At 42.6% G+C, this 25,289-nt stretch overlaps 3 protein-coding genes across 6 annotated transcripts in view; 2 read left to right on the top strand and 1 right to left on the bottom strand.

The window, feature by feature from the left end:
* Positions 1-4,351, top strand: part of LOC128599961 (neurexophilin-1) — a 9,665-nt gene extending 5,314 nt beyond the window's left edge. The window contains exons 1-2 of one of the 2 annotated variants that reach the window (XM_053612040.1): positions 2,077-2,163; positions 2,428-4,351. In XM_053612040.1, the coding sequence (XP_053468015.1) occupies positions 2,518-3,120 (603 nt within the window). In that variant the 5' untranslated portion in view covers positions 2,077-2,163; positions 2,428-2,517 and the 3' untranslated portion in view covers positions 3,121-4,351. Of the gene's footprint in view, positions 1-2,076; positions 2,164-2,427 lie in introns of those variants that run through there. The other variant, XM_053612039.1, reaches the window with a different exon arrangement.
* A 2,197-nt stretch (positions 4,352-6,548) lies between these two features.
* On the top strand, positions 6,549-14,607 carry ica1 (islet cell autoantigen 1). 2 transcript variants are annotated; one of them, XM_053611615.1, is made up of 13 exons: positions 6,549-6,637; positions 7,548-7,577; positions 7,666-7,837; positions 8,066-8,138; positions 8,557-8,680; positions 8,892-9,090; positions 9,335-9,460; positions 9,562-9,660; positions 10,229-10,326; positions 10,409-10,458; positions 10,852-11,121; positions 11,261-11,350; positions 12,371-14,607. In XM_053611615.1, the coding sequence occupies exons 2-13, from the start codon at positions 7,561-7,563 to the stop codon at positions 12,490-12,492; spliced, it is 1,440 nt and encodes a 479-aa protein (XP_053467590.1). In that variant the 5' UTR covers positions 6,549-6,637; positions 7,548-7,560; the 3' UTR covers positions 12,493-14,607. The 2 variants fall into 2 exon arrangements, with proteins under 2 accessions (XP_053467590.1, XP_053467591.1); XM_053611616.1 differs by having other exon boundaries at positions 6,549-6,677.
* Positions 14,608-16,835: 2,228 nt separating this feature from the next.
* Positions 16,836-25,289, bottom strand: mios (missing oocyte, meiosis regulator, homolog (Drosophila)). Of its 2 annotated transcripts, none has more exons than XM_053611614.1 (11): positions 25,241-25,289; positions 23,105-24,606; positions 22,302-22,400; positions 21,964-22,218; positions 21,386-21,555; positions 21,231-21,296; positions 20,184-20,342; positions 19,079-19,231; positions 18,760-18,964; positions 18,391-18,520; positions 16,836-17,950 (listed from the first exon to the last, which is right to left on the bottom strand). In XM_053611614.1, the coding sequence occupies exons 2-11, from the start codon at positions 24,417-24,419 to the stop codon at positions 17,860-17,862; spliced, it is 2,643 nt and encodes an 880-aa protein (XP_053467589.1). In that variant the 5' UTR covers positions 24,420-24,606; positions 25,241-25,289; the 3' UTR covers positions 16,836-17,859. The 2 variants fall into 2 exon arrangements, with proteins under 2 accessions (XP_053467589.1, XP_053467588.1); XM_053611613.1 differs by having other exon boundaries at positions 25,049-25,279.

The following is a 25,289-nucleotide window of genomic DNA, read 5'->3' as shown; positions in this document are numbered from 1 at the left end:
GAATGAGGTAAAGAAAGAAAGAAAGGAAGAAAGAAAGAAAGAAAGAAAGAGAAAGGAAGGAAGGAAGGAATGAAGGAATGAGGTAAGTAAAGAAAAGAAGGAAGGAAGGAATGAGGTAAAGAAAGAAAGAAAGAAAGAAAGAAAGAGAGAAAGGAAGGAAGGAAGGAATGAAGGAATGAGGTAAGTAAAGAAAAGAAGGAAGGAAGGAATGAAGGAATGAGGTAAGTAAAGAAAAGAAGGAAGGAAGGAATGAAGGAATGAGGTAAGTAAAGAAAAGAAGGAAGGAAGGAATGAGGTAAAGAAAGAAAGAATAAAAGAATGAATGAGAGGAAGAAAGAAGAGAGCCAGGGAGAAGGAACGAGTGCATGTGCTGTGATGAACGTTCTCGACGAAGCCTGTAATGAATAATAACTCTATAGCGGTGTTGTGATTATGAGTTTTGGTGATTCACTCTCAGTGTAAATATTTAGATCGTCTCTAATAACCCCTCGCACAGCTCCAATAAGTAACGACTAAAACCCTCCGTGTCCTGCCCTTACAGGAAAATCATCCCCCACAGCGCGGTGTGATGAAGCGGAGTCACTCTCACCGCCTGAATCTTTTCCCATAATGCAGCACTGTCCCGTGTTTTATTCCTCTCAGCACAGCAACTAGCCACGGATTACGAAAGAACACATCATCATACTTTTTATCTGTTTATAGTCGCATTTAACGACGGGGAACATCCGAGAAACAGGTGACGTCCTGTTCTCGATAACGTTACTACAGACTTTGTAGTTTCTCTGTAACGTGACACGTTCGTGGACGTTCTTCGACATAAAAAAAAAACAAAAAAACGTTGAGCACACTTCTAAAGCTTCATGAATATAAAGTGTCACCTTGACACACTCTTGATTCGTCCTCTTGTGGAGAACTTAATGAAAGCAGTTGCCTTCAGGTTGAAAGACTTTCACATAATTAAACATTCAGTGTTTCTTTAAACGAAACACACACACACACTGCTGCTGTAATGGATTCCAGGACACGTTGACAACCTCCCGGTTTTGTCCTCTAGTAGTCTCATATCTGACCTCAATCTGGCGTTTCGTACCGTAGCCGTAAGATGAGTGACAAACTGTAATATTTAGTCTATTGATCCGTGGGATAAGTAATAAATCACCTCGCTTACACGAGACACGTGTGCTGTCAGGGCGTCCTCGTCCGAGCCCGAGAGTCAACGCTCTGTCTCAGTCCACCACAGTCAGTGCGTGGGCCGGTAGTTTCAGTTCAGTCAGTGGGTGGGCAAGTCAGCCTTCAAGAAAATGTTTAATCCATCTTCATTATGGAAGAGAGGGTGTCAAATTTTTATGACCGCAAACAGAAAAAAGTAAAGGAGCGTCGTTCGGTGTCAGTGTGAGCTCAGGGATGTGTGTACAGGAGTGAAGAAGAGGTCGCAGAATGAAGCGTAGAGATACGGTTATTGTTTCTGTGGAACAAGAACAAGCAGAGACACCTTTGTAGGTGTAGTGTTATTCCCGTCAGAGCTGGTTTAGAAACGCTGTTTACATTCGTCACCCTTTACTGCATGATGTTGCCATATGGTAACAATTCATTTATCTCCCATTTTTTGATGGGCAATAATACGGTGGTTTAGTGGTTAGAACGTTCGCCTCACACCTCCAGGGTCGGGGGTTCGATTCCCACCGTGGCCCTGTGTGTGTGTGCGGAGTTTGCATGTTCTCCCCGTGCTGCGGGGGTTTCCTCCGGGTACTCCGGTTTCCTCCCCCAGTCCAAAGACATGCATGGTAGGCTGATTGGCGTGTCTAAAGTGTCTGTAGTGTGAGTGTGTATGTGATTGTGCCCTGCGATAGATTGGCACCCTGTCCAGGGTGTACCCCGCCTTGTACCCGATGCTCCCTGGGATATGCTCCAGGTTTCCCCACGACCCTGAAAAGGATAAGTGGTGTAGAAGATGGATGGATCTGGAAAAAGGGAGGCTTTAACTTTGACAGAATAGCAAAAAATGCCATGTCAGGTGACCAGGAAGTGCTGTTTGGACTTCCTTTTCTGTAATCACATGGCACGGTGAAGGTCATCATCGGACGGCGCTTAAAATATGATGAATTTGTCAATATTTAGGCAAAACTACTTAAAGGAAACAATTTAAACACTGTCTGAGATAAGGTAACGTTCATTTTTTTGTCAGTTAAACAAGTTGATATGTTTTGAGAATTTGGTTAAACGGTCAAATGTAATCGTTGCCGTTCCATATAAAGGAACTGTACGTGCGGTCATGAACTGAAAAAGACACTAGGCTTCTCTAATTGTGTTTTAAAAGTTTTTCTACACCTTCTGACCAATCAGAATCCAGATTTCAACAGCACTGTGCGATATTAGACTTTATAATACAACACTCTAACACTGTATATTTTACTGCACTCCTGACAGACTGTCCAGGTCGAAGGACGCACCGACCTTCAGCAGAAACAGAGGCGAGGGGTTGAATCAGACATTCAGCCCTTAAATGTAAAAAACGTCATGGCTCGTCCTGCTTTTCTGGAGAAGCTCAGAAGTGAGCAGGAGCTTGAGGACTGGTTCGTGGACTACACGAGCCTCCAGCCGTCAAACCAGCAGGTTAAAAGACGTCCGGCTTTTAAACCCGGAAAGCTGAGGAAGATGTTCGGCTGGGGAGACTTCCACTGCAGCGTCAAGTCTGCCTCCCTGGACCTTCTCGTCAAAGGGAAGATTGTGGACCATGGAAACGGAACCTTCAGTGTCCACTTCCTGTGTAACAGCACCGGTGTCGGGAACGTCAGCATCGGATTAGCGCCGTCCACCAAGATGGTGGAGTTCGGATCGACGCAGAAAGAGGTCAGGGAATCCGTAGAGTCGAAGCTGTTCAACTGCAGGGTGGAGTCGGAGAAGGTGGCGCAGAGCAAGAAGGGCGTGCGGTGCAGCTACGACCCGTCAAAGAGTTGCGAGCATCAGCAGACCCACAGTCATGTCTCGTGGCTGTGCTCCAAGCCGTTCAAGGTCATCTGCGTGTACGTGTCCTTCCGCAGCATGGCCTACAATCTGCTGCAGAAAGTCTGTCCGGATTATAACTACCACAGCGACGTTCCGTACTTCCGTTCTGGATGATCAGTAGATAACGGACAAAGCAGGGTGGGTTCTGCAAACACAAATAGCCGGTTACTTAAAGTTAAACTCCACCCTGAAACACATTGAATACGTTTATATTGAAACGTATGTCTGCGGTGTGTTTAGCGATTCTGGTGTTCGTTTTGTTGGTTGGTGCCGTGTTGTACAGCATCCGATTTGATTCATTTCAAACATATTAACATGTACACTAACTCGTTGTGCACGTTTCTCTTCACTCTTAAAACAACGTCCTCCGTCCACGTTTCAGAAAAGGACCACATTTTGACTCGCGTCCCAACTTCGTAGCAGATTCTGATAGTTCCAATTTACTCAGTCACGAATATATATATATATATATATATATATAGAAAGCTTTCCAGAACGTTCCACAGAGCGTCTGTTTGAGCTCGATTACGAACTCAAGTGACGTTGAATAAATTCTTCAAATTGCTATCTCTTGTTATAATTTGTGAATGAAACCACATTTCCTTTCCCTGCAACCTTAGAAGGTTTTTTTTTCCCCAGTGTTTTCCAGTCCAGACTTCCATTCCAGACCACGCCCGCTTCTAGTTTAAGGCCTGTTACATGCTCTACACGAGTACACCAACATGACCACAGGTGCACGAGTTCTTTTGCATACACACGTGAGCCTTAAGCGCGTGTGTAGAATCAGCAGCAAAGTGAGCAGCACCGTTCCCATACTACCTTGCGTATCTCAAGTACTTCTAGAGGATGAAACGCGACGTCCCTCCGTCCGTCTGGATTCTCCGTTGAACGCACCACGACGACGCTAAGCGCACCGACGAGCTCCGTTTCTCCTGAAAACGTCCCGTCGACGTCGTGATCGCCGTCGTGAGCCGTGTCCCGAATTCCCCCAAAATCTCTGACCTTACATTCGAAGGTATTTACTCGGAAAATCTGGAAAAGCAGAACAGATCCAAACGATCGCAGGACACATGGTAATGTGTTACACCCTTAACAGACAAGATCAACGTGCTTTCATATTCAGATAATGGGCAAAAAAAAAAAAAAAAAAGAACGCATTCGTTTAGGAAACGAATTTCTATCTGCGGATTTTTGTCTTAGAAAAGAAAGACGTGAAGCTTCCTATAAACCCGACGTGTCGCTTGAAAGTATCTTAGAAGAATAGATATAGTCATAAACAGCAGTAAAGTAATAGATATTCAGTAGGGACTTTTTTAGTAGGGAGGTTTATGTAACCGAGTGTAACTGAAAAGGTTGTCAACATTCGACGTGAATAAAAATGGAGTTTAAATGGTTTCTTTGTGATATCTTATGAGTGGCCTGTTTCCTTTAAACCACATAATCGCCATACCGTCTAGTCGAGCTAACTTTTTAACTAACGTGCTCATAAACGTCACAAAAACCACATAAAAACATTTGTAGACTTCTATATAATCGGCTGTTGTGTCGTTATTAATTCTGAGTACAATCTGTTCCCGAAGTCTATACAGTCACGTCCTCTCCAACCCTCCGAGGGCTCACTGTAAGTGTCTGACTATATCCAAAGTGGAGTACGCGATCGAAAAATGTAAACGCTAGTCGTGTCTTACATAGAGTAAACAAAGCTGTTTTCTTCGGCGCTCTTTCTATGCGCTTGTGGTTCGCGTTTTTTCCTCAGAATTCATGTATGACAGTGTAGAGAGCAATTAACAATGAAAATTAGATCTTCAACTCATTAAAGCCGATCCGAGCAAGCGTGTTGCTTCGTTCTAACGATGGAGAGATTAAATTTAGGACTTTTTTTTTTTGGTGTCTTTTGAAGTGGACGGTTTTTTTGCACCTCACACTCCAGGACGTCGTTCCGAACGAAGCTGTTCTTGATCACACCGTGTCAGCGAACTAGTCGGAAAATTCTCTCTAATGCTTTTTCCATCTGTCTCCACTGACGTTGATGAAACGTTAAAAATATTTCAGAAGGCAGAGATCTTTCGGGATGAAGTGAAGGTGATGAAAGCGTACACGGATATGACATTTTTGAACGTGGCGTCTGGTTTAACACCCGAGTCAACACGATGTCAGGTTTTTGAGTCTTTAGAGGAACTCGAGCAAGGGGCACTGTCTCGCTCTCTACACGTATACAGGATGTTTAACTGTTATGTGTTATACTGTATGATGCTGTATGTTCCTTGATGTCTGCATTTCTCCTTCTCTTATTAGAATTGCAAATGCATTAACTAGATTCCAGACAGTAACGCGCATCAGATTGTCTCATCTGACTTAATTATCAGTGTTCTAAGTGAGGAATCACACGTGCAGTTTGTTCAGCCGTGACGCAGCTGATAATGAATTTCCACGTGACTGCTACTGGGATTTTTTTTTTAAGCACAGACAAAACAAAAGGAAAAAAAATTATATATAAAACATAAATATAAAATATTAAAATATGAAGATTTATTCATATTAAAAATATAAAACAAAATGTTATGTATTAACTTTTTTTTTATTATTAATGTTCGTCCTAAAACATGCTGCTAGGTGGACTGTCTATAATAAATTACTCCTAGCTGTGAATGTGTGTGTGTGTGTGTATATATGTTTGTATATGTTTCTGTGTGTGTGTATATATATATGGTGCCCTGTGGTGTCTCATCCAGGTTGTATTCCCATCTCACGCCCAGTGTTCCGGCTGGGATAAGCCCCTGATCCACCACGACCCTGACCAGGATGGAGAGAGCTTATTGAAGATGAATGAATGATAATAAAAGTGACTCAAGTGACTCTGGCTATGTACAAACCTTCACTGCTTGCCAAAATACTAGGCAACACTATTTTCTAGCCATAGCATGGAGTCATACTCAATATGATTCACTTTAACTGAATCAACACTTTTAGAGAAACATGTACAAGGACAGGTTTGATTCTTTTAACTGCAGGACAGCAAACAGAAAAGAAAAAAAAAACTGAACTGGAACATGGTAGTATGAGGATTTGTATGTAGTCAGAATTATTCATTCATGTCACCTTTTATAAATTACATATTTATTTATTTTTTAAATAAATTTGTTTAACAAAATCGATTGGCTGTTTTTGTCTTCTTCTTAGTTCTGGAAATCCAACGGTAGAGTCAATATGACTCACTTTTTATGAATCGGCTCTTTCAATGAATCGAGCAACACGTTGAACTGCCTGTTTGACTCAGTTCAGCATTACAACCAGCATTTTTATCATGTAGTACAACATTCTACAAATTCACCTCCGTTTTATCTTTAGCCATGATTGAACGTGTGTGTGTGACGGTATAAACACATTGAAAAAGTACAATGTATGTCTTATTTAGAAAAAAGGAGGACAACGAGGAGTCGTTCGTAAAGAACCGATTCGCTCATCACGAGTCACTACCAGCTGGCGGTGCTGTACGTGCGTCTGCGTGACGTCATAACGCATAACCATCTGCTGGGCTTTGACAAACAGAGGAAGAGTGGAGAAACAGAGGACATGCTATAAAATAAAATAAAATAAAATAACTAAAACGCTACAGTTTCAAAGGCACGAGGTAAAAACAACGAACATTTAACTGTTTACAGTCTGTTTCAGTGAGTATTTATTTTGGTTTCTGCCGCACCGGAAACCGTGTTTGTTTATCTTGTTTATATTAATGCGGCAAAACATAGAAGCATGAATAACCTCATTACATTATAAACTATAAATAGATTTTAGAATTATTTTACGTGGATTTCGTTTCATTTCGTTAACAGTCTGAGTGGATAGTGTGAATAGTGATGGAAAGCCAATGTTTGTGCAGCTGCTGAAGTGGTCATATTGCAGGTGAATGAATAAACGATGAATGGAGGCCTTGATCAGGGATCTGCGCATGCGCAGTATAGTTTGCTTGTTATTATTGCAATAATAGTTATTCAGGCTGAAATATATATATATACATACATATATATATATATCCATTCTGTGATCACGGCTGAGATATATACATCCTGTGATCATGATGCAGTGAAATCTTCTCAAATAATGAATTAACTCAAACATACTGTACAGGAAGTGGTGGTAGTACTATAGTACTATTTAATAGTTCTAGTATTTCTATAGTACTTTCGTTGTACTTGTGCGATGACAAGAAAGATATTCTAGTCTGTGGAAATTAACAGCACTAATAGATTCCGCTTTTTAAATCATTTACCCTGCATTACGATTTCAGCACCTCTAACAGCCTGATAGTGTTCATTTCGTGCTCCCAGCTGTCTGTGTGCTTGCCCTTTTATGGAGTTTCGTGGGCGTCACTACATGCAAACGAGCCGTGCCGGGAACACGCGTCTAGTTCGGTTCGGCACACGTACACAGAGTGTTTTAGCAAAACATTCATAAATGAGGCCAAATGTATGAATGCACTTCATTAAATATAATTTCGAAATATTATTATAAGACACTACAAGGAATCTCTTCTCTTTCAGCTCATTTGGAGACATGGACAGCGGACAGTAGTATGTATATTCAATTACTAACAATCAAGTGTTATTGTCATGGAGGAAAATAGCGATTCATTTCAGAATAACGTGTGTGTTTCCACAGTGCTTACGCCCGGGAGTACTTCGATCGCTTTGTCCAGAGTCAGGACTCCTCGGTCGTGAATAAGTTTCAGCAGAGATACTGGAAGACCAAACAGACGCTGATTAAAGTGACGGGGAAGAAAGAGGACGAGCATGTGGTCGCGTCGGACGCAGACCTCGATGCCAAGCTGGAGGTGGGAATCAAGCGATGGCTGAAATTCCACGTTAACCCTTTACTGCACGGTGTTGCCATATGGCAGCAATTCATTTACCTCCAGTTTTTTTTTCTTTTGTGTTCTATTTGACTATATGATACGTTCCATCATTTCACATTGTTGTGTAGAGGGTTAAGATCAAATCTGAGCATTGTAGACTATTGTAGACATTACTCATACAGTACAACACTGATTTAACCTCTGCAGGTTTTCCACTCGGTGCAGAGGACATGCATGGAGCTCCTCAAAGTGATAGAACAATACCAGAGGAGAATCTGTGGTACGTAGTTTTGAAAGCGTTTTGAAAACCACCAGCGCTGTTGAGTAATTTGATAGTAGCGCAGCTACAAATCGCAAGCTTATATTACTAATACAGGCTTAATACGTTATCGTTTCTATAGTAACAGCTCCTTCACAGAGGCTTGTGTGTAATCGTTGATGTGAGTTGCTTATTTGAACATCTCCTGTATTGAAGGAGTCTCCAGTGTCAGCGTTTTCTAACCGTCAGAGGTAAAGAGAGGCTATAACATCCGCGGATGTTCCGTATCGTTAACTGTAACTATAAACAGATAGAAAGTACAACGTTTCGTTCTTTAATAGGTAAACAAGTGTTCGTGTTGCTGAACTGCCGTGGTCGGACGCTTCACGGCAGGCGGTTGAGGGAAAAATAATCAGCTTTGTGGCTTCCCCCGTCTCAGTTCTGTCTCAGGAGGAGAACGAGTTGGGGCGCTTCCTGCGCTCTCAGGGCTCCCAGGACAAAAGCCGAGCGGGGAAGATCATGCAGGCGACAGGGAAAGCCCTCTGCTTCTCCTCTCAGCAGAGGTGTGTGTTAAACGAAGCTACACTCGTGAATAGTTTTAAAGGGATAAATGCTGCGTATATTTAAATATACGTAGGGTAAGTAGCGAGGGCTGGTGTTACAAAAACTCTACAAATCCCATGCAGAATGTTTTGTCCTCGTTAGCATTGAGCAGTTATTTATCGCTAGCCGTGTTTAGACGAAGTATCCCTTTAAGCTCTGCTCGCTCCGTAGGCTGGCGTTGCGTGTCCCGCTCTGCCGCCTGTACCAGGAAGTGGAGACGTTCCGCTACCGAGCCATCTCGGACACGTGGCTCACCGTGAACAGGATGGAGCAGGCGAGGACGGAGTACCGTGGAGCTCTGCTGTGGATGAAGGACATCTCGCAGGAGTTGGACCCCGACACACACAAGCAGATGGAGAAGTTCCGCAAGGTCAGTCACATGATGAGAGTGAACGAGAGCTCTCCAATCTGGCCTTGGTCTTTCCAACTCACACCGAACAGCTAACTCTCTCCTGTCGCACGAGGAGCGTGAAGGAAGTCAACCACATCTTTTCTTTCAATGCAGCATCAAGGGGCATATTCATATTCATATCGGATATATATTGTCATTAAGTAGCATGACATGATGCTTTGACGTGTCTCAGCGCCGCGATTCCGGCATCTTTTCCCTCAAGGTTCAGGCTCAGGTGCGTCTCACTAAGACCGGTTTTGACAAGCTGAAGAACGACGTTTGTCAGAAGGTGGATTTACTGGGAGCCAGTCGATGTAACCTGCTCTCTTACGTCCTCACGAACTACCAGGTGTGTCGCTCTCTTTCCTCTCTTTCACAGACCCCCTTTCACGCTTGTGTTACACAGCTGCTAATCAGTGCCAGTCAGTTCATCTCTGCTCTGCTTTTCAGACTACGCTGCTGCATTTCTGGGAGAAAACGTCTCACACCATGGCCGCCATTCACGAGAGCTTCAAAGGCTGCCAACCGCACGAGCTCTCGGCGCAGAAGGTCAGAGAGTCAATGACGTCCCTACTTAATAAAAACAATGACGTATTGGCGCGTAAGAACGCTAATAACGCGCGATCATCGAGTGTAACCTCAAACTGGAGTACGTGTATGTACGGGGTGTTTACGGTAACGACCAGGAGCGTAGTTAAGATGTAGACACTGGAAAAGTTTCCGTGCAAATTTATTATTAATTACGGAAGCTAACGTGTGCAGAATAAAATAATAATAATAATAATAAACACAACAAAGTGAAAATCCTGTAGTAAAATCACTACAATAAAGTAACGTAGGAAATCTAAATAACTGAAAACTATAAAAGGAAAACAAATACATGAAGAAAAACGACAAGGTAAACGGATAAAAATATATTTTACAAATAGAAAAGAAAAAAGAGAATGAAAGGAAAATGGAAAGGTAAAAAAAAGGGGGGAAAGATGTTAAAATACACGTTCCATAATTCATTAATAAAAAAAAAATAAAAAACTTGTTTATTGTTTGTTTGTTTCAATTGCATTCAACCAATCATAGATGCTTTTTTTCTTCTTCTTCTTTTTCTTGTCATTCGCAGGAGAATAAAGGATCTGATCCGGGAGCAAAGAAACGGACGAAGAAAAAAACCAAGACGAAAACGGAGCAAGAGGGGCCGAGTCCCGCCGTAGAAGACACGTGAGAGACGTTTTCTCCTCCTTTATACGTGTCCCGTTGTCCTCGGTTTAACGTCTGACCTGAGCGTCCGCTGTGTTTACAGGCTGATTTCCCTGGACGATGAGGATCTGAATAAGGACGCGACTCAGTCAGGTAGTTATTACGTTGTTCTGAATAACAGCAGGAAACGCAGAGGAATAAAACGCTTCAGGACGCGGCGTTGAGGGAAAACGATCGACTTGAGGGTGGTGATAGTAACGCCGCTTCATCACCTGCACGTCGTTAATCATTTTCCTCTAACAACACCTCCGTTAGAGCAATTCCTCCCACGGGAATGTGCAAAAAAAAATAAAATAATAATAATACAACGTTGCGTACTTTTTATCCATTAATAGTTACATTTAATCTCGTGGAAAGTAAACAAGTTCACATTACTTACATAAAACCTGTGGGAATACAGTATGTCCATGCCTAAGTAATTATTGTGGATTGTATTATTTTACAACCTACAATAAGGAAAAAAATGATTGTACCGTGAACGTTTAGGAGCCGGCGAGGAGCCGCCGTGTGGCGTAGGAGCTCAGGAGAAGGACGCACTGAGCGCGCTCACCGAGATCCTCAGCTCCAGTTCAGTGGAGGACGCCGATTTCTCCCGAGAGTGGAGGGACGTGTTCGGGGAGGACGAGAGCGTGGATGGAGGGACGTCTGCCGTCACAGATGCTCAGCCTGGAAAGGAGGACGAGGAGGAAGAGTCGTTCTTCTTACCATCACAACTCCTCGACCAGAACCTCCACAACCTGCAGTCCGCAGTGTCGGGTACACCAGAACATCTATGTTCACTAACGTCGGTTATGAAAAACAAATAACGTAACGAGAAATAAGCGCACACACGATAACACTGATATCAGAATGAATAATAATAATAATGTATAATTCTCTACATCCCTCACTCTAGGATGGATTATGGGTAATTCACAAAGCTGCCCAGGGCCGAGTGATCAGACCGCGGGAGCCAATCAGATCACATCCAAACCGACAGCAAGGGGTACGTACGCGCTGCAAGAACACCTGATGCACATCTACTCATCTTATATTTACATTTATATATGAGTATCGATTACAGTTCAGGTCATAAGTTTACATACGCCTTGCAGAATGTGCAGAACTCCCCACTGTTCTTCAGAGAAATCCTCCACAATCCTGCACATTCTTTACTTTTCCGGCATCTTCTGCATATCCGAGCCCCTTTCCATCAGCGTTTATATGATGTTCAGATCCGTCTTTTCACACTGAGGACGACCGAGGGACTCGTACACGACCGTTACAAAAGGTGCAAACGTTCACTGATGCTCGAGAAGGCAACACGATACATTAAGATCCAGGGGGGTGTAAACTTTTGAACAGGATTATCGGTTATTTTGCCTTCTGGGAAAGATGTAACTATCTTATGTAGCTTCTGAAGGGCAGGACTAAATGAAAAAAAAAAAAAAACAGATCTTTAAACAAAAATAATAACAATGTACACTGATCATCCTGTTTAAAAGTTTACACCCCCCTGGCTCTTAATGTATCGTGTCGCCTTCTTGAGCATCAGTGAACGTTTGAAATAAATAAATAAATAATAAATTCCTTTGGATTCCACAAATTCTTTATGAATTCTTCTTGTTTAATGCCTGACATTTATCCCCTGCTATAGACACCGATTATAATTCATCAATTGCCCCATGTTGATTTTTACGCACTTGCATCCTGTCTTCACTCGACTCGCACTTGATCATTAAAAATGATCAAGTGCATTATGGGTATTTACATAGACTGTATAGAATTGCACACAGTATATACTCACACGTGAATACAAACAAGGGGGAAGCTTCTGAATAGTGCACTGTGTAGTGAATAGGGTACAGGAAGTAAATCGGACAACAAGAATTAATCCCAGGTCAAAGGTTTTAATCCAAGGTTAAGATTCGATTTGTTCGTTTTTCTTGATTAGCTCGAAATACTTTAATTTAAAGATTGTCAGTGCAGGTAAAGGAGTTTGTGCGTGTGTGTGTGTGATTTACAGACACCAGTGAAAGTGTGAAGGATCGCTTTGCGTGGTTCAACCTGTTCGCTGATCTGGATCCTCTCACCAACCCAGACGCAGTCGGCCGAACAGACAAGGAGCACGAGCTCTTTACTGCATAAGAGCAAAGTCCTTCAAGTAAATTCCATCCACTCTGCGGCCATCTTAGATACACTCTAAGCATCTAAACGTCATCTATTTAAAATGAGGAGAGACGCATACAGTCGTGTGAAAAAATAAGTACACCGCATGGAAATCGTTGGCTTTTTTTTTTTTTGATATATATGGACAAGCAACCATTCGATCATTTTTGAAACAGTGCCTATTAAAAAAGTTGATCTACTTGAAGAAAACCGCAGGGAAAACCAGGTTTTTCAGTCATTTAATTCAACAGAAATATCAATAGATGTGATATTCTTCTGTGGAAAAAGTAAGTACACCCTTGGCGTCAGAAGCTAGTATTGCGTCCTTTAGCAGAAGCCTGCTTCTTGTAGGCGTTTTGTGTAATTGTCCAACCGGCTTGCTGGAAATTTTTTACCGCTCTTCCATGCGATGTTCTTTCAGTTGCGAGATGTTTGAAGGTTTTCTTGCATGTTCTGCCCGTTTCAAATCCTCCCAGAACATCTCAATGGGATTCAAATCCCGGCTTTGATTAGGCCGTTCCATAACCTCCTGTTTAGTGTCCGGGGGGAAAATAAAAAAATTAAAAAACACACAGAAATGTATGAAATGTTCGTATTATGGTCTAAAGAAACTTTTGGGAACTAGTAAATTCCCACTCAATCCCAAATTTAGTCAGTGTTTGTTAGCTAGCTGTCAACATTTCATACAGTCACTGTAGCAACCTGAAAGAAATGTGGGCATATTGTGTTTTGGTATCTACAGTCGTGTGGAAAAAATAAGTACACCCCATGGAAATCGGGGTTTATGGTAAATGGAAATTTACATATTTGGATTTTGCAAACATTTGATCCTCTTTGAAGTAACGCCTATTAATTCATAAAGTTGATATACTTGAACAAAACTTGAAGGTTACGTCAAGGTTGTGGATGCCTATGAGTCGGGCAAGGGATTTAAAAAGATCTCCAACTGATTTGAAATACATCGTTCCACTGTAAGGAAAAATCATCTACAAATGGTGCGGATTTCAAGAACGACAAATTCAGCCCAAGATCAGACCGTCTGATGCAAAAAGAAGTCTCCAAGAACCCCAATATTTCATCACAGGATCTGCTAGTAAGTCTTGTGACTGTTGGTGTCAAAGTGCATGCTTCTATAATCAGAAAGAGACTGCGCAAATTTGACCTGCACGGGAGGTGAGCCAGGAAAAAGCCTTTACAAGACTACAGCCTTTTGGAATAATGTGCTGTGGACAGACGAATGAAAGATAAAGTTGTTTGGCCACAGTAACAGCAGACATGTTTGGGGTTGCCGCATCGCCTCAGGGACTGGACAGCTTGCATTCATTGGTTCAACTATGAATCATATCAAAGAGTGCTTGAAGATAATTGTCAGGCCATCTGTCCGAAAGTTGAAGTGGAACCCAAAGTGGACCTTAAAGTCCTAAGCACACGAGCAAATCCACCAAGGAACGGCTCAGAAAGAAGAAATGGAGGGTTTAAAAAAAAAAATCACCTTGTTATAACAGCTGCGCAAACTATTTCATCATTCCTAACGTATTTAGCTTCAACATCTGTGCAGTTAAGTTCATGTTCTGAAGTACTTTAAGTACTCTAAGGACACCGTCCTCCCTGCTGAGTAATAATCTAATGCTAAACCAAAAATAAATCATATGTTGTCTTACAAAAGTGAATACACTGAATATTGCTAGAGAATTTGGTTACCAGAACCTGAAGTAACGTCTCGTAACACTTTCTATGAAGGCCATAGTTACAGTATAATAACCTTTGGAAACATTCATAACTTTTATGATGACATTATACATGTTGTTATGTATTAATCTATTTATAATTATTTATTGACATGCATTACCGTTTGTATCAACGTTACGCATTATGAATTAATACATAGTGTTCATAACACACATCTCGCATTACAACAGTGCCACAGAACCTTCTAGTGTGTGATAGTGCATTATGTTTAGTTTTAGACAGATTGCTTTTTCTATTATTATTATTATTATTATTATTGTTGTTGTTGTTATTATTTCTGTCATACACTGTAAATAAATGTAACTTCATAAAAAGCATGAATTATATATTAAATAAAAGGTTGTTTCAAATAGAAATGTCTGTCGAGTGCACTTGGGAGCAAACCAGCAAGTGACGTGAGATTTAGAGATGAACACAAATGGTCAAAACATGTATCTTATGATATGAGATTTCTGAATTTCCTTCTCCACACTAATTTGACACGGAATCGTCCATCACTGACAAACTTTCCCTCGTGTCTGTCCGTGAATTAAAGTAAAAACAGATGCGCTGTACAGATGCGTGATGTGCAGAATGTATCCCTGATCATGTATTTTGACATCATGGGGAAAAACAACTTGTGATATCAGGACAATGGCGTGGGAAAGTATGAATGGCCTTTCCGGACTTTTCCAAAACTGAGAACGAGATAACAGAAAGCCTAGTGAGGGAATGACTGTTTATAGCTGCTGTAACGTAAGCGAGAACAGGAACTATATATACACGATCAGCTATAACATTAAAACCACTGATAGGTGAAGTGAATAACATTGATTGTCGCATTACAGTGGCACCTGTCAGGTGGATATATTCGGCTATATTAGTGAACAGTCAGTTCTTGGAGTTGACGTGTTGGAAGCAGGAAAAATGGGCAAGCGTAGGGATCCGAGTGACTTTGACAAGAGCCAAATTGTAATGGCGTGATGGCTAGAGTCTGAGCAGCTTCAAAATGGCAGTTCTTGGTAATAGCAGTGGGGTATTTCAGCAGGATTATGCTCCCTGTCACACTGCAAAAAGAGTTCAGGAATGTTCTGAGGAACATAAAGAGTTCAAGGTGTTGACTCGGGCTCCGAATTCCCCAGATCTCAATCTGTGGGATGTCCTGGACAAACAAGTCTGATCCATGCAGGCCCCACCTCGCAACTTACACGACTTAAAGGATCTGCTGCTAACATCTCGGTGCCAGATACCACGGCATACCTTCAGAGGTCTCGTGGAGTCCGGGCCTCGACGGGTCAGAGCTGCTTTGGCGGCACAAGGAGGACCTACACGAGATTCAGCAGGTGGTTTGAATGTTATGGCTGATGAGTTTAACTACATTCGCTGCTAACGACACTTTTCCCCAGCACCATATCACCACATGGTGCTGCTTCACAGTATACCTGTGTCAATACTGAAGAAGAATTCCAGCGGCATTGCTGCTCACCTGGAGAGACGCCATCATGCTGCAGGTGATCTCTCAGGCGCTGGAAGGTGATTAACTGATTAACACATTTTCAGTCTTTTAAACCCTTATACACTTCATATCAGTTTAAATCGCTGTGTATTTTTAACGTTACTCAAGTAACTTAATGTTTATTATATTTAAACATATAGTAATTGTTTTATGTTGTTTAATTTACTGGAATAATGAAATGCAAATTTAATGAAGTGATCACTTTCAAAATCTAGTTACTGTAGTAGGTAGAAATAATACATGATGGAGTGAATTTGGTTTTATATTTAATTCCTACAGTTAAAAGAATTTTTTTTTTTTAATCCAACAAATAAACAAAACACTACTTTTTAAATAAGGATGTAAAGTATACATTTGTTAAGAACTTGTTAGACATGCTTATAAATGCCTGTCATTGCTAAGGTGACATTTTCGGTAAGGAGAGACATTTATGGAAGGAGTCTCCAGTGTTAGTGCTTTTGTAACAGTCTTTATCTTTTCTGACGTTTTTGTAGTCAGTGCGGTTACTTATTTATAGACTAAATCGATGTAAATAATTGCAGTAGACCGTTATTTCCTTCTCGAAACGTTTAGCTCGTGTGTAAAGTTGTAAGTCATGCTGTAACAAAGATTTACAAAAAAGTGTATAGAAATGAAATAATCTGTTTAGTTTATGTGGGGAAAATACTGTGCAAACAACGTGAGGAAAAACAAACAAAAGGAGAAGGGGGTGTGGGACATGCTGAAAACATCCCGCTCATTTTAGATGAAACAAAAAATATCATTTATACAGTTATACAGGTTAAAGAAAATGTGGGGAAATGAGTTTATATTTATTTACTGCAAAAGCTCTGTTTTTGCTAGATATTCTGTTTGTATAACCTCACTAACCTTATGTTAATATAATATGTATGATTCTTTTTTTAGGACTATAAATGTCACTCTGCATTTTTTCAGGTTGTGGGAGAGATCAGCGTGGAGGCAGTTCAGGGGTGTAGGTGTATAACACACTGCCCCCTGTGGCTGCAGGTGGAAATGCAGAGCCGTGCAGCACTGCAGTGTGTTTATTCCACTACATTTAGACGATTTCATCTCTATCTCTCTATAAAATTCATTTATTTTGACCAAAAAAAAAAAAAAGCCATTACACCAAATCATCATATCTGTGTTTCTAATAAAATGGATTATTTTTTTTCTTCTTGTATAGATGTGGTGGTGTTTTTTGGGCTGTTAGTCAGTAGGTGGAGAATAGGAGTGCAGCACCCCTGGCGACCAGTCCTGTGAAACCATCACAGAAACCCGAGCGGACCATGTCCCAGCGAATCTGACAAGGTCATCAACCCAGAACGACCACGAACTCCAAGAAAGCACACAAAAGGTACTGACACCGGTTTTGATTTCATTTTAAAGGTGCAGTTTGTAATTTCCAGGGCTCTCTGCTGTTTTCGTGGTGAACTGCAATAAATAAAAATTAATTTAAAAAACCTCACTTACCCATTTTGCCTTAAAACTAGTTTTTCCATTTAAATCGCCTTTTAACTATGTTTCCACTGTGGCAGAGCTCATTTCTGGGCCAGAAATACTGAAAAGCAGAATCCTGCTAGATCCATTGTATTACGTTGTATACTGCAAATCAAACTTGTTCTAAAGCCTTGATGAAGATATTTGATCATTATTATAAGCTACAAACACTTTAAAAGATTACATACTGCACCTTAAAATCCCAGAAAACTTTTTTTTTGTTTTCCCCTCGAATAAAGTGACGGAGACCGGTGAAGAACGTTTATCTGAGGCGGTACTGAAGCCCTGCGTGGTTCTGCAGGTGTCCAGTAGGGCCGGAGAGGAGCACGCACCGATTCGATGGAAGACGCCGAGCTAAACTCTTGCTCAAAACTGCACTTTATAAACACACAACATGTAGAAGCAGGAAAACAGAAACTCGTGTCGCACGAAGAAATCGGCTTAACGCCATAGTATTATTGTAGAATTAGCGTGCCTTCACATAGGCAGCGTTTAGTCTGTATGAATGGAACCCTGGTCCGTTCATCTCGATGCGAGGAGGTAGACGCGGCACTGCGAGGACGTTCCGCTGGCTCTGGCTGGAGAACCGGACTGCTGCGGGGCTACACCTTGTCCGAGGGCACCAGGTTCCCCGTCGTGTCCAGCTGCATGCATTTACATGTGCACGCTGAAACCGGACACTCGCTGTGGTCTCTGCAGGAGAGAGGACACACAGTTCCAAACCCGATTCTAGGGATTTCAGCATCTCCTTAGTTGCTTGATGCAGGCCTGTAATTTGCCCGTTCTGAAACACTGCGATAACGATCCAATCATAGGCTCTTACGCATTTAAATCCAAACAGCGACCTTTTTTTTCAGCCAGGCAGCATATATAGCGTCTTTACTCAACAAAATGTCAAGTACGTAAGGAATAAAACTCCTGTGTAATGCTGTTATAGGAAACTAATCGACGTCAGGCTGGTGCGATTGATGTAGCGGCGTTACCGTTACCATCCCGAAATTGATTATTTTCCTATAGCAGCATGACAGGAAGCGTTTAATTCCTCTTAAAACACAGCGATTTGGAAAGGATTATCCGTTTTACTTTAACAACGAACAAAGCATTACTTTTTATCGGATTGTGGTTGCGCTCACCTGAACCAGCTAAGCATGTGACCAGCGTGGCCTCCGTGGCGACAGTTGTGGCACCAAGTGAACCAGTTGTTGAACTGAGCGAGCTTCTTATCTCTCGGGAGGTCGACTTTCTCGTCTGACTTTCCCGTACCTGGTGAAAGTCACGAAACTTCATGTACACGGTTTGAATAAATGTGTACGTCACAAAACAGGAGAGGGAAAAATACAGGGTTTAGTGTGTGAGTTATTTTTTACCTCCCTGATTCTCGATAATTTAGACTAACACCACAGAAGCCAGCCATTTCCACTTTAAGATTTCATTCATAGCCAGTCACATTAGCTTTTTTTTTTTTTTTTAGCTCCTGTAGTAGTTTACTGCTGATTGAATACCTATGCAGGAGGACACTGGCGTTCCCATGTTCATGAGGCAGAGGGCGCAGCGTGGCAGCGGTTTCCGGCAGCCCGGACAGCTGGTGACCTTTGACTTGGTAGGCGAGCCGCTGACCCCGTACTGGCTGAACCCGCGGCCTTGGTGGGGCATGGCCGAACAGCTGAAGGATATGGACTTCCCGCAGAAGTTACAGCTCACGAACACCTGCACGGGAGAAAAAAAAAAGGCAGGACGTCTTATAGGATGACGACATATCGACAAACAAAGAGCGCTTATTACAACTTTAAAAAATGAGGAGAGAAAAATCTGAGTTCTTGCCTGAGCGAGAGGCTTAGAGCTGGGGTCGAGTTTGCTCCTGTGGATGTCAAATTCGGCTCGTTTGTGCCAGAACCTCCAGGCGTCCAGCAGGTTCCGGTAGTTCTCGATCCAGCACTGTACACGCGTGTCCTTCACTACTTCAGCGCTCGAGCCCTGACCCCACACACAGTTTCTTTTATTAAAGGAACACTCCAAAATATTTAAACCTAACCTAATCGATGGACGCTCTTTCCAGCTGTGGCTTCTTGAACAGTTTTCATTGATGGCGCAAAAATAAACCATGATAGTTCACCGCATTGAGTCTCAAACGTCAATTACTTGATATTAACTTCCTGTTTCTAGAACCGTTTTATAAAATACGAATCGAAGTTGTGCTGTCGTAGTGAATGTTAGCACATCCGCGGTTACCTGCGCGCCTACCGATAAGTCACACCTGTGCTGACGTTCACTACGACGGCACCGTTGCCCGTGTGAGTTTTGCTTAAATATAAAAACGGGCAAACTGATACATTTGGATACAGCATAAAAATAATCAAATGGAAAAACTAAATTCTTACAAGATCAAATTTAAAAGGGTTCAACGTATTACAATGTTTTCTGAATGGTTAAATAAATAAATAAATAATCAGGTCAGTCAACTAAAACAATTCGTTTAAGTAATTTAAAACGATTCAAAACGGAAAATCTATTAAATGATATTTTCCAGCATGATAAAATGTCATTTTAGCAATAATAAAAATACATACGTTACGTACATAAAGTCCGGGTACAACATATTCATGTTAAATTACAAAAAAAAAAAAAAAAAAAAAAAAAGGTAGATGAATGCATAAAATATAAAAAATGCTTAAAATACAAACTGATGGACAGAGCTTTCTGTTCTTTTCTCAGTACAGACGAGCGGGTCAATGTTCTTCTCACGGTTAAGGTCTGATGAACGCTGGAGTACTCACTTGAAGCAAAGTTTTGGAAATACGAGTCAAATATTGCCCGAAAAAAAAAACCTGAGAATATTTTCTATCTTCTGACTTGTTCCAAATCATACATACTTTGTGTGTGTGTGTGTGTGTGTGTGTGAGAGAGACAGAGAGAGAGCTTGTCCTACCCTGAGCATGCAGAAACTGGCGGTCTGCACGTCTCCTGTTCGGTCCACGTAGCTCTCCATCAGATCCACGCCGTCCTTCGTCAGCCCCGTCAGCAGAATGCCCTCCAGATTCCCCTCCTCCTTCATCTCGTTCGTCAGCTTATCGATGTACCGGGACAGCTGAGACCGAATGGACGTAGACAAAAAATTAAACACCGATACAGATACGCCGGAGTTTTTTTTTTTTTTTTTTACCACCTGATAAGCATGTAAAAGTTATATCTTCTAGAAAGGAATTACAGTCGTGAAAATAAGGTGCACTTGCAAAATGACTGAAATTACACCCGTTTTTCTTACTTTGAATGTGGAAAAAAATATAAATACACTATTAGAGAAGACTACTGTCTATTTTGCTGTTTTAGTTCATGAACGCACATACTACCGTTCCGTTATTGCACGTTGTTGCCTTACGGCAAAATTACATTTTAATGTTTAACAGAATACTCAGAATATAGAATACTTTAAAATTACAAGAACGTTAACTTATCTCAGATGGTGTTTAAATCCTTTCCTTTGCCTAAATAATGAAAAATGTTTCCAATTTTGAGCGCTGTCTGAGGATGACCTTCATCGTGCCATATGAAGGCAGAAAAGGAAGTCCAAACAGCACTTCCTGGTCATGTGTCATGGCATTTTTCTTTGTTATGTCGAGGTTAAAAAGACCGCGTTTTCCAGTTACATAGGAAAATTGTAGTTTTGTAAAATCAAAAAATTGGAGAAAAATTCATTGTTGCCATATGGCAACACCTTGCAGTAAAGAGTTAAGTATATATGCAAGTGCTTAACTATGTAAGTAGGAAAATAGATAAGCGTGTACGTATGCAAGTAAGTAAGTAAATAAGTCATGTTCATTTTAGTCATTCAACTAATCAACCAAGCAACATATTTAATCCTTCTCCCCCCCAAACATGTAGAAACATCCAGAGACAAACTGATGTCTCTGGGTAGAACATATTAAAATGTATAATGAGCAAACAAAGTAAGAAACGAATAAAGGGTTGTTTTTACCTGATTGTCATTGAGGAACATACAGGCGAAGGCCACTCTGTCTCTCACAGCCACACGACTCTCATACTGTCACAAACAGACAAATCCTGATGTAAAACCACATCCATTACATTACACGCTGTATTCTCAACCATGACACGCGTATCGTTACGCACCAGCACTGCGTCGTACGCCCCTGGTTCACTGGTGAGGAAGGCGAACATAGCGCACAAGTATGGCTTCTTCAGCTGCAGTCTCAGCGTGCTGCACATCTCCCTCCACAGAGAAGCTTTCTCGTCCGTGTATCCCGACAGAGCCATGGCCACCACGTTCAAGTTCAGGTCAGCTGGATAAAACATCGATACAGTGAACGCTGCAGGCGGTCAGACTGCACACGGGTTGTGTGGAAATATCAGAGTGTTTAAAACTAGTGCATACACGCCTCAGTGCTTTCAATATAAAGAGACTTGACTGTATTTTTTATTGTAGGTTTTAAAGGGGGGGGGAAAAAAGATCAGATGGGTATCGACAACGGAAATGAAAAACCAGCATCGTGCCGTCTCTCGTCTTATATGTCACGATAAATGAGAAATTTGGGCCTTTTTCTTGGGATGGGATTTCATACAAGCCATCTAATGACACACGGGCGCGCAAACTTAAATAAATAAATAAATAATTCAGCGTTATTCTAAAATAATCGTTGCAAAATTAACTAAAATAAACGCTGTGGTGTGTACTGTATGTGGTACCGTACCTTTCTCTGCCGACGCTCCATTGTGGAGGATCTGGATGGCGCGGCGGATGTCGAGGTTGAAGAGGGCCACGGAGGCGGCTCGCTCCCACTCTCCCTCCTGCTCCAGAGACCTGAGAAACGGCTCGACGTCGACGTCCGGTCCACGGCTGATCCAGCCGCACAGCTGCAGAGCCAGGCTGCGCTCCTCGCTGTGGTACTGCGCCACATCTGTCGGCCTCTCCGAGCCCTTCCAGCAGCGCCGCAACTCTGTAGTGCCTGAACGTACACGCACACGGTACGTACGTCTGAATAGCCAAATCACACCTGTTCCTATTTTTCTGACCACCTGAGCTACTCACCCGAGCAGGATTTGACGATATTCTTGATGCCCGAGTAGATCAGAGACTGTTTATTTGCCTGCTGTCTCTGCTCCATGTCCTCAGTGTACTGCTGCATGAGTGATTCTTATATAGGAAACGTTATATAGAGGACATACAGGACATGAGGGAGAGCTTGAATGTTAAAATTAAAGGCATAGTTTAACAAACAACGTGTGTACGGCTTAGCAAAGGACAAAAGGAAGTGGAGGATTTTGTCGAATGCCGCGCTTGTATGCCGTGTTTGCGATCGCTCGATAAACGAGGTGATGATGAAGTGTCTATGATGCATCTTGCACGTGTAAAAACATTGAAGGAATCTAAAAATATGATCATGGTTGGCAACGATTAAATTAAATGGGGCGCGCGTTATCTCTCTTGCCCCCGAGCTAGCTCTTAAAGGAGCTGTTTGTCAATTTTAGGGCCCTCTGCTGTCAATGAGGAGAACTGCAACTGCGAGGAAAATATTGACAAGACATCTGATTACCCCTAAAACATCCTCACCCGTTCCCCGATGCAGAGCATCTGTTTGCACATTTCTGGGCCAGAAAAACAATCTACAGTTTGAAAGGGAGGGAAATAAATAAATAAATAAATAAATAAAATGGCAAAAATTACAATTTCTATTTTTTCTTTCGAATGATTATCACGGTTGAATCACTTTTCAATATCACAAACTGAATCTTTAACCTTTACAGTGCAGTATATATGATAAACAGCATCCAATTTTCCCATGTACAACACCACAGAACCGGTCTTGATATTAAATAACTTGTGAAGGATATAATGCAAAGTGTACCAGAGGGACCTGATCTGTGGGTCGTTCCCACCAGCCAGCAAGTGGTTCCTCCATACTTGGACGGTGTCATGGCCGTAGCGCGACTGAGCACGCTCCCTCATTTTAGTGGCGATGTCTTTCTCGTCGGTGCCGTCGTCTCGGACATCTTCGGCGCACTCGTACAGGTGGCGTCCGCACGCCCAGACGAGGTCCGTGGTGGAGCTCCAAGCGAGCGAGATGCGCTCGAACACGGTAAAGTCGCTCATGGCGCGATTGGGTGCTACCACCACCATGCGGTTTTGGGCGGACGGGTGCCAGGCGAAGCTGCTGATGACGCCGTCGGCGCCACTTCCCGGTTGCACGCCGCGTTCGATCACCGTGGGCTCGCTTTCGTCTGAGCCGACGGGACCCGTGGGCGCGTGCTGCATGTCGTAGAGGCGCACGATGTTGGCGTCACGTGTCAGAGTAGCCAGAAGACCGGTGCGTGTCGGACACCATGCCACTTTGGTGAGCGGTTTGGCTTGCTCAGGGAGCGTAAACGCCGGCTTCTCGAAGCGCCGCAGGTCCCAGATGGCCACCTGGCCCTCGAAGAAGGACGCCACGCGCTCAGGGAAGTGCGGATCCACCGCGACGCCTTGTACGGCTTTGGTGTTGACGAAGGTCTTCTGGCTGGTGTTGCGCAAGTCAAAAATGACCAAGTTGCGATGCATTCCGGCGAGCAAAAGCTTCGGGTGGTCACGAGGCAGCCAACAAAGAGACAAACACGCGTCGTTTTGTCCAAGCTCGTACAGCGGTTTCGTCACCACCATGCCGGAATCGGCATCTCCAGAAAGACGGAGCTTCTCAGCCGGTATTGCTTCGGGAGAATATTTACTACTGATGTCCCAAATCAGAACGGAGAAATCTGCTCGATGCTTATCCAGTCCCGCAGCGAGCCAGCTGCTGTCCACCGGGTTCCACGCCAACGTATTACACTGCCGGGCATGTTTAGGCACAAACTCCTTCCCCATCAGATCCTTGCATTTGGAGTTGTGGCTCTGTCCGAGGCTAGTGAGCACAACTCGGCCGTTAGCCTGGCCAACGGCGAGCAAACACTCCGGCTCGGGTTTCGGATACCAGGCTACGCATTTCATATACGGCGTGTCCGAGTTAATGGCCAGCAGCGTCGCCGCCGTCTCCTCGGATAACGGCAGGGCACCAGCTTTGGCCTCTGACGTACCGACCGTACCGATTCGGTACAGACTCAGCTCGGAGTCGCAGATAACAAAGCGGTCAGCGTGATGCGGGGACCACAGGATGTCCGGCTTGGAAGCGCTCATCATGACAGGAACGCTCGTAGGCCGATGCTCTGTACGGTACGTGAGGAGTACGTTTAGTGCGTTCTCATTTCTCCTTCAGCTCGCATGCCGACTTCCCATGGTTAGAAGAAAAGGGCACTCACTAGTGCACTACATAGTGAAAACGATGTGGTTTGGGACACGGTCAGTCCGCTGGGCTGGAAATCACAACCTGGAATTAGACAAGAAATTCAGCACAAATGAATCTAAACATAAATAAACATAACACATTCACTTAACTGGATTTAAACATATACGTTAATTGTTTATTTTCAAGCTGTTTAGTTTACTAAATAAACACGGGTTTATTTCCGATATCCATCAAAACACATATAACGCTCTAGTTTATCAATTAATAGTTAAGCTGCTTATGTTGTTATTGCCAAAGTGCTAGTGATTACACTTCCCAGATCTCGCGATATTATTAGATATCGCGAGATTCGTTGTAAATCTTTTCGTTTCCAGTAACAACGTTAAAGAATGAGAAAATAAATGTTTATACGAGTCTATAAAATGTTTTAGGGCAATTGCCTGCCCGTCATGTCTCTATAATCTCCCAGCAATCGCCAAACCTGTGTTAGCATTAGCAGAGGAATGAGGCTAAGTGTGCTAACCGGCTAGTTACGCTAGCTCTCAGTGACACTACTCCAAGTTTAATGTCGTTAGAAACTTCAAAGAATTCAGTCCGAGCTCGGCTTTAAAACCGCGGTAGCTGAGAATAAACCGCGACTTTACGACGACGAAAAGTTTTTTTATTTGTTTGTTTGTTTGTTTGTTTTAAAGTTTAAACTTAAAACAGTTCAGACCCCAAGACACGGCGCCGCTCAGAAGTTTTTGTCATGTTTACGAAGCGCG

Source organism: Ictalurus furcatus, chromosome 23, assembly GCF_023375685.1.
Source record: "Ictalurus furcatus strain D&B chromosome 23, Billie_1.0, whole genome shotgun sequence".
Classification (NCBI taxonomy): domain Eukaryota; kingdom Metazoa; phylum Chordata; class Actinopteri; order Siluriformes; family Ictaluridae; genus Ictalurus; species Ictalurus furcatus.
This window is presented reverse-complemented; position numbering and strand designations above follow the sequence as displayed.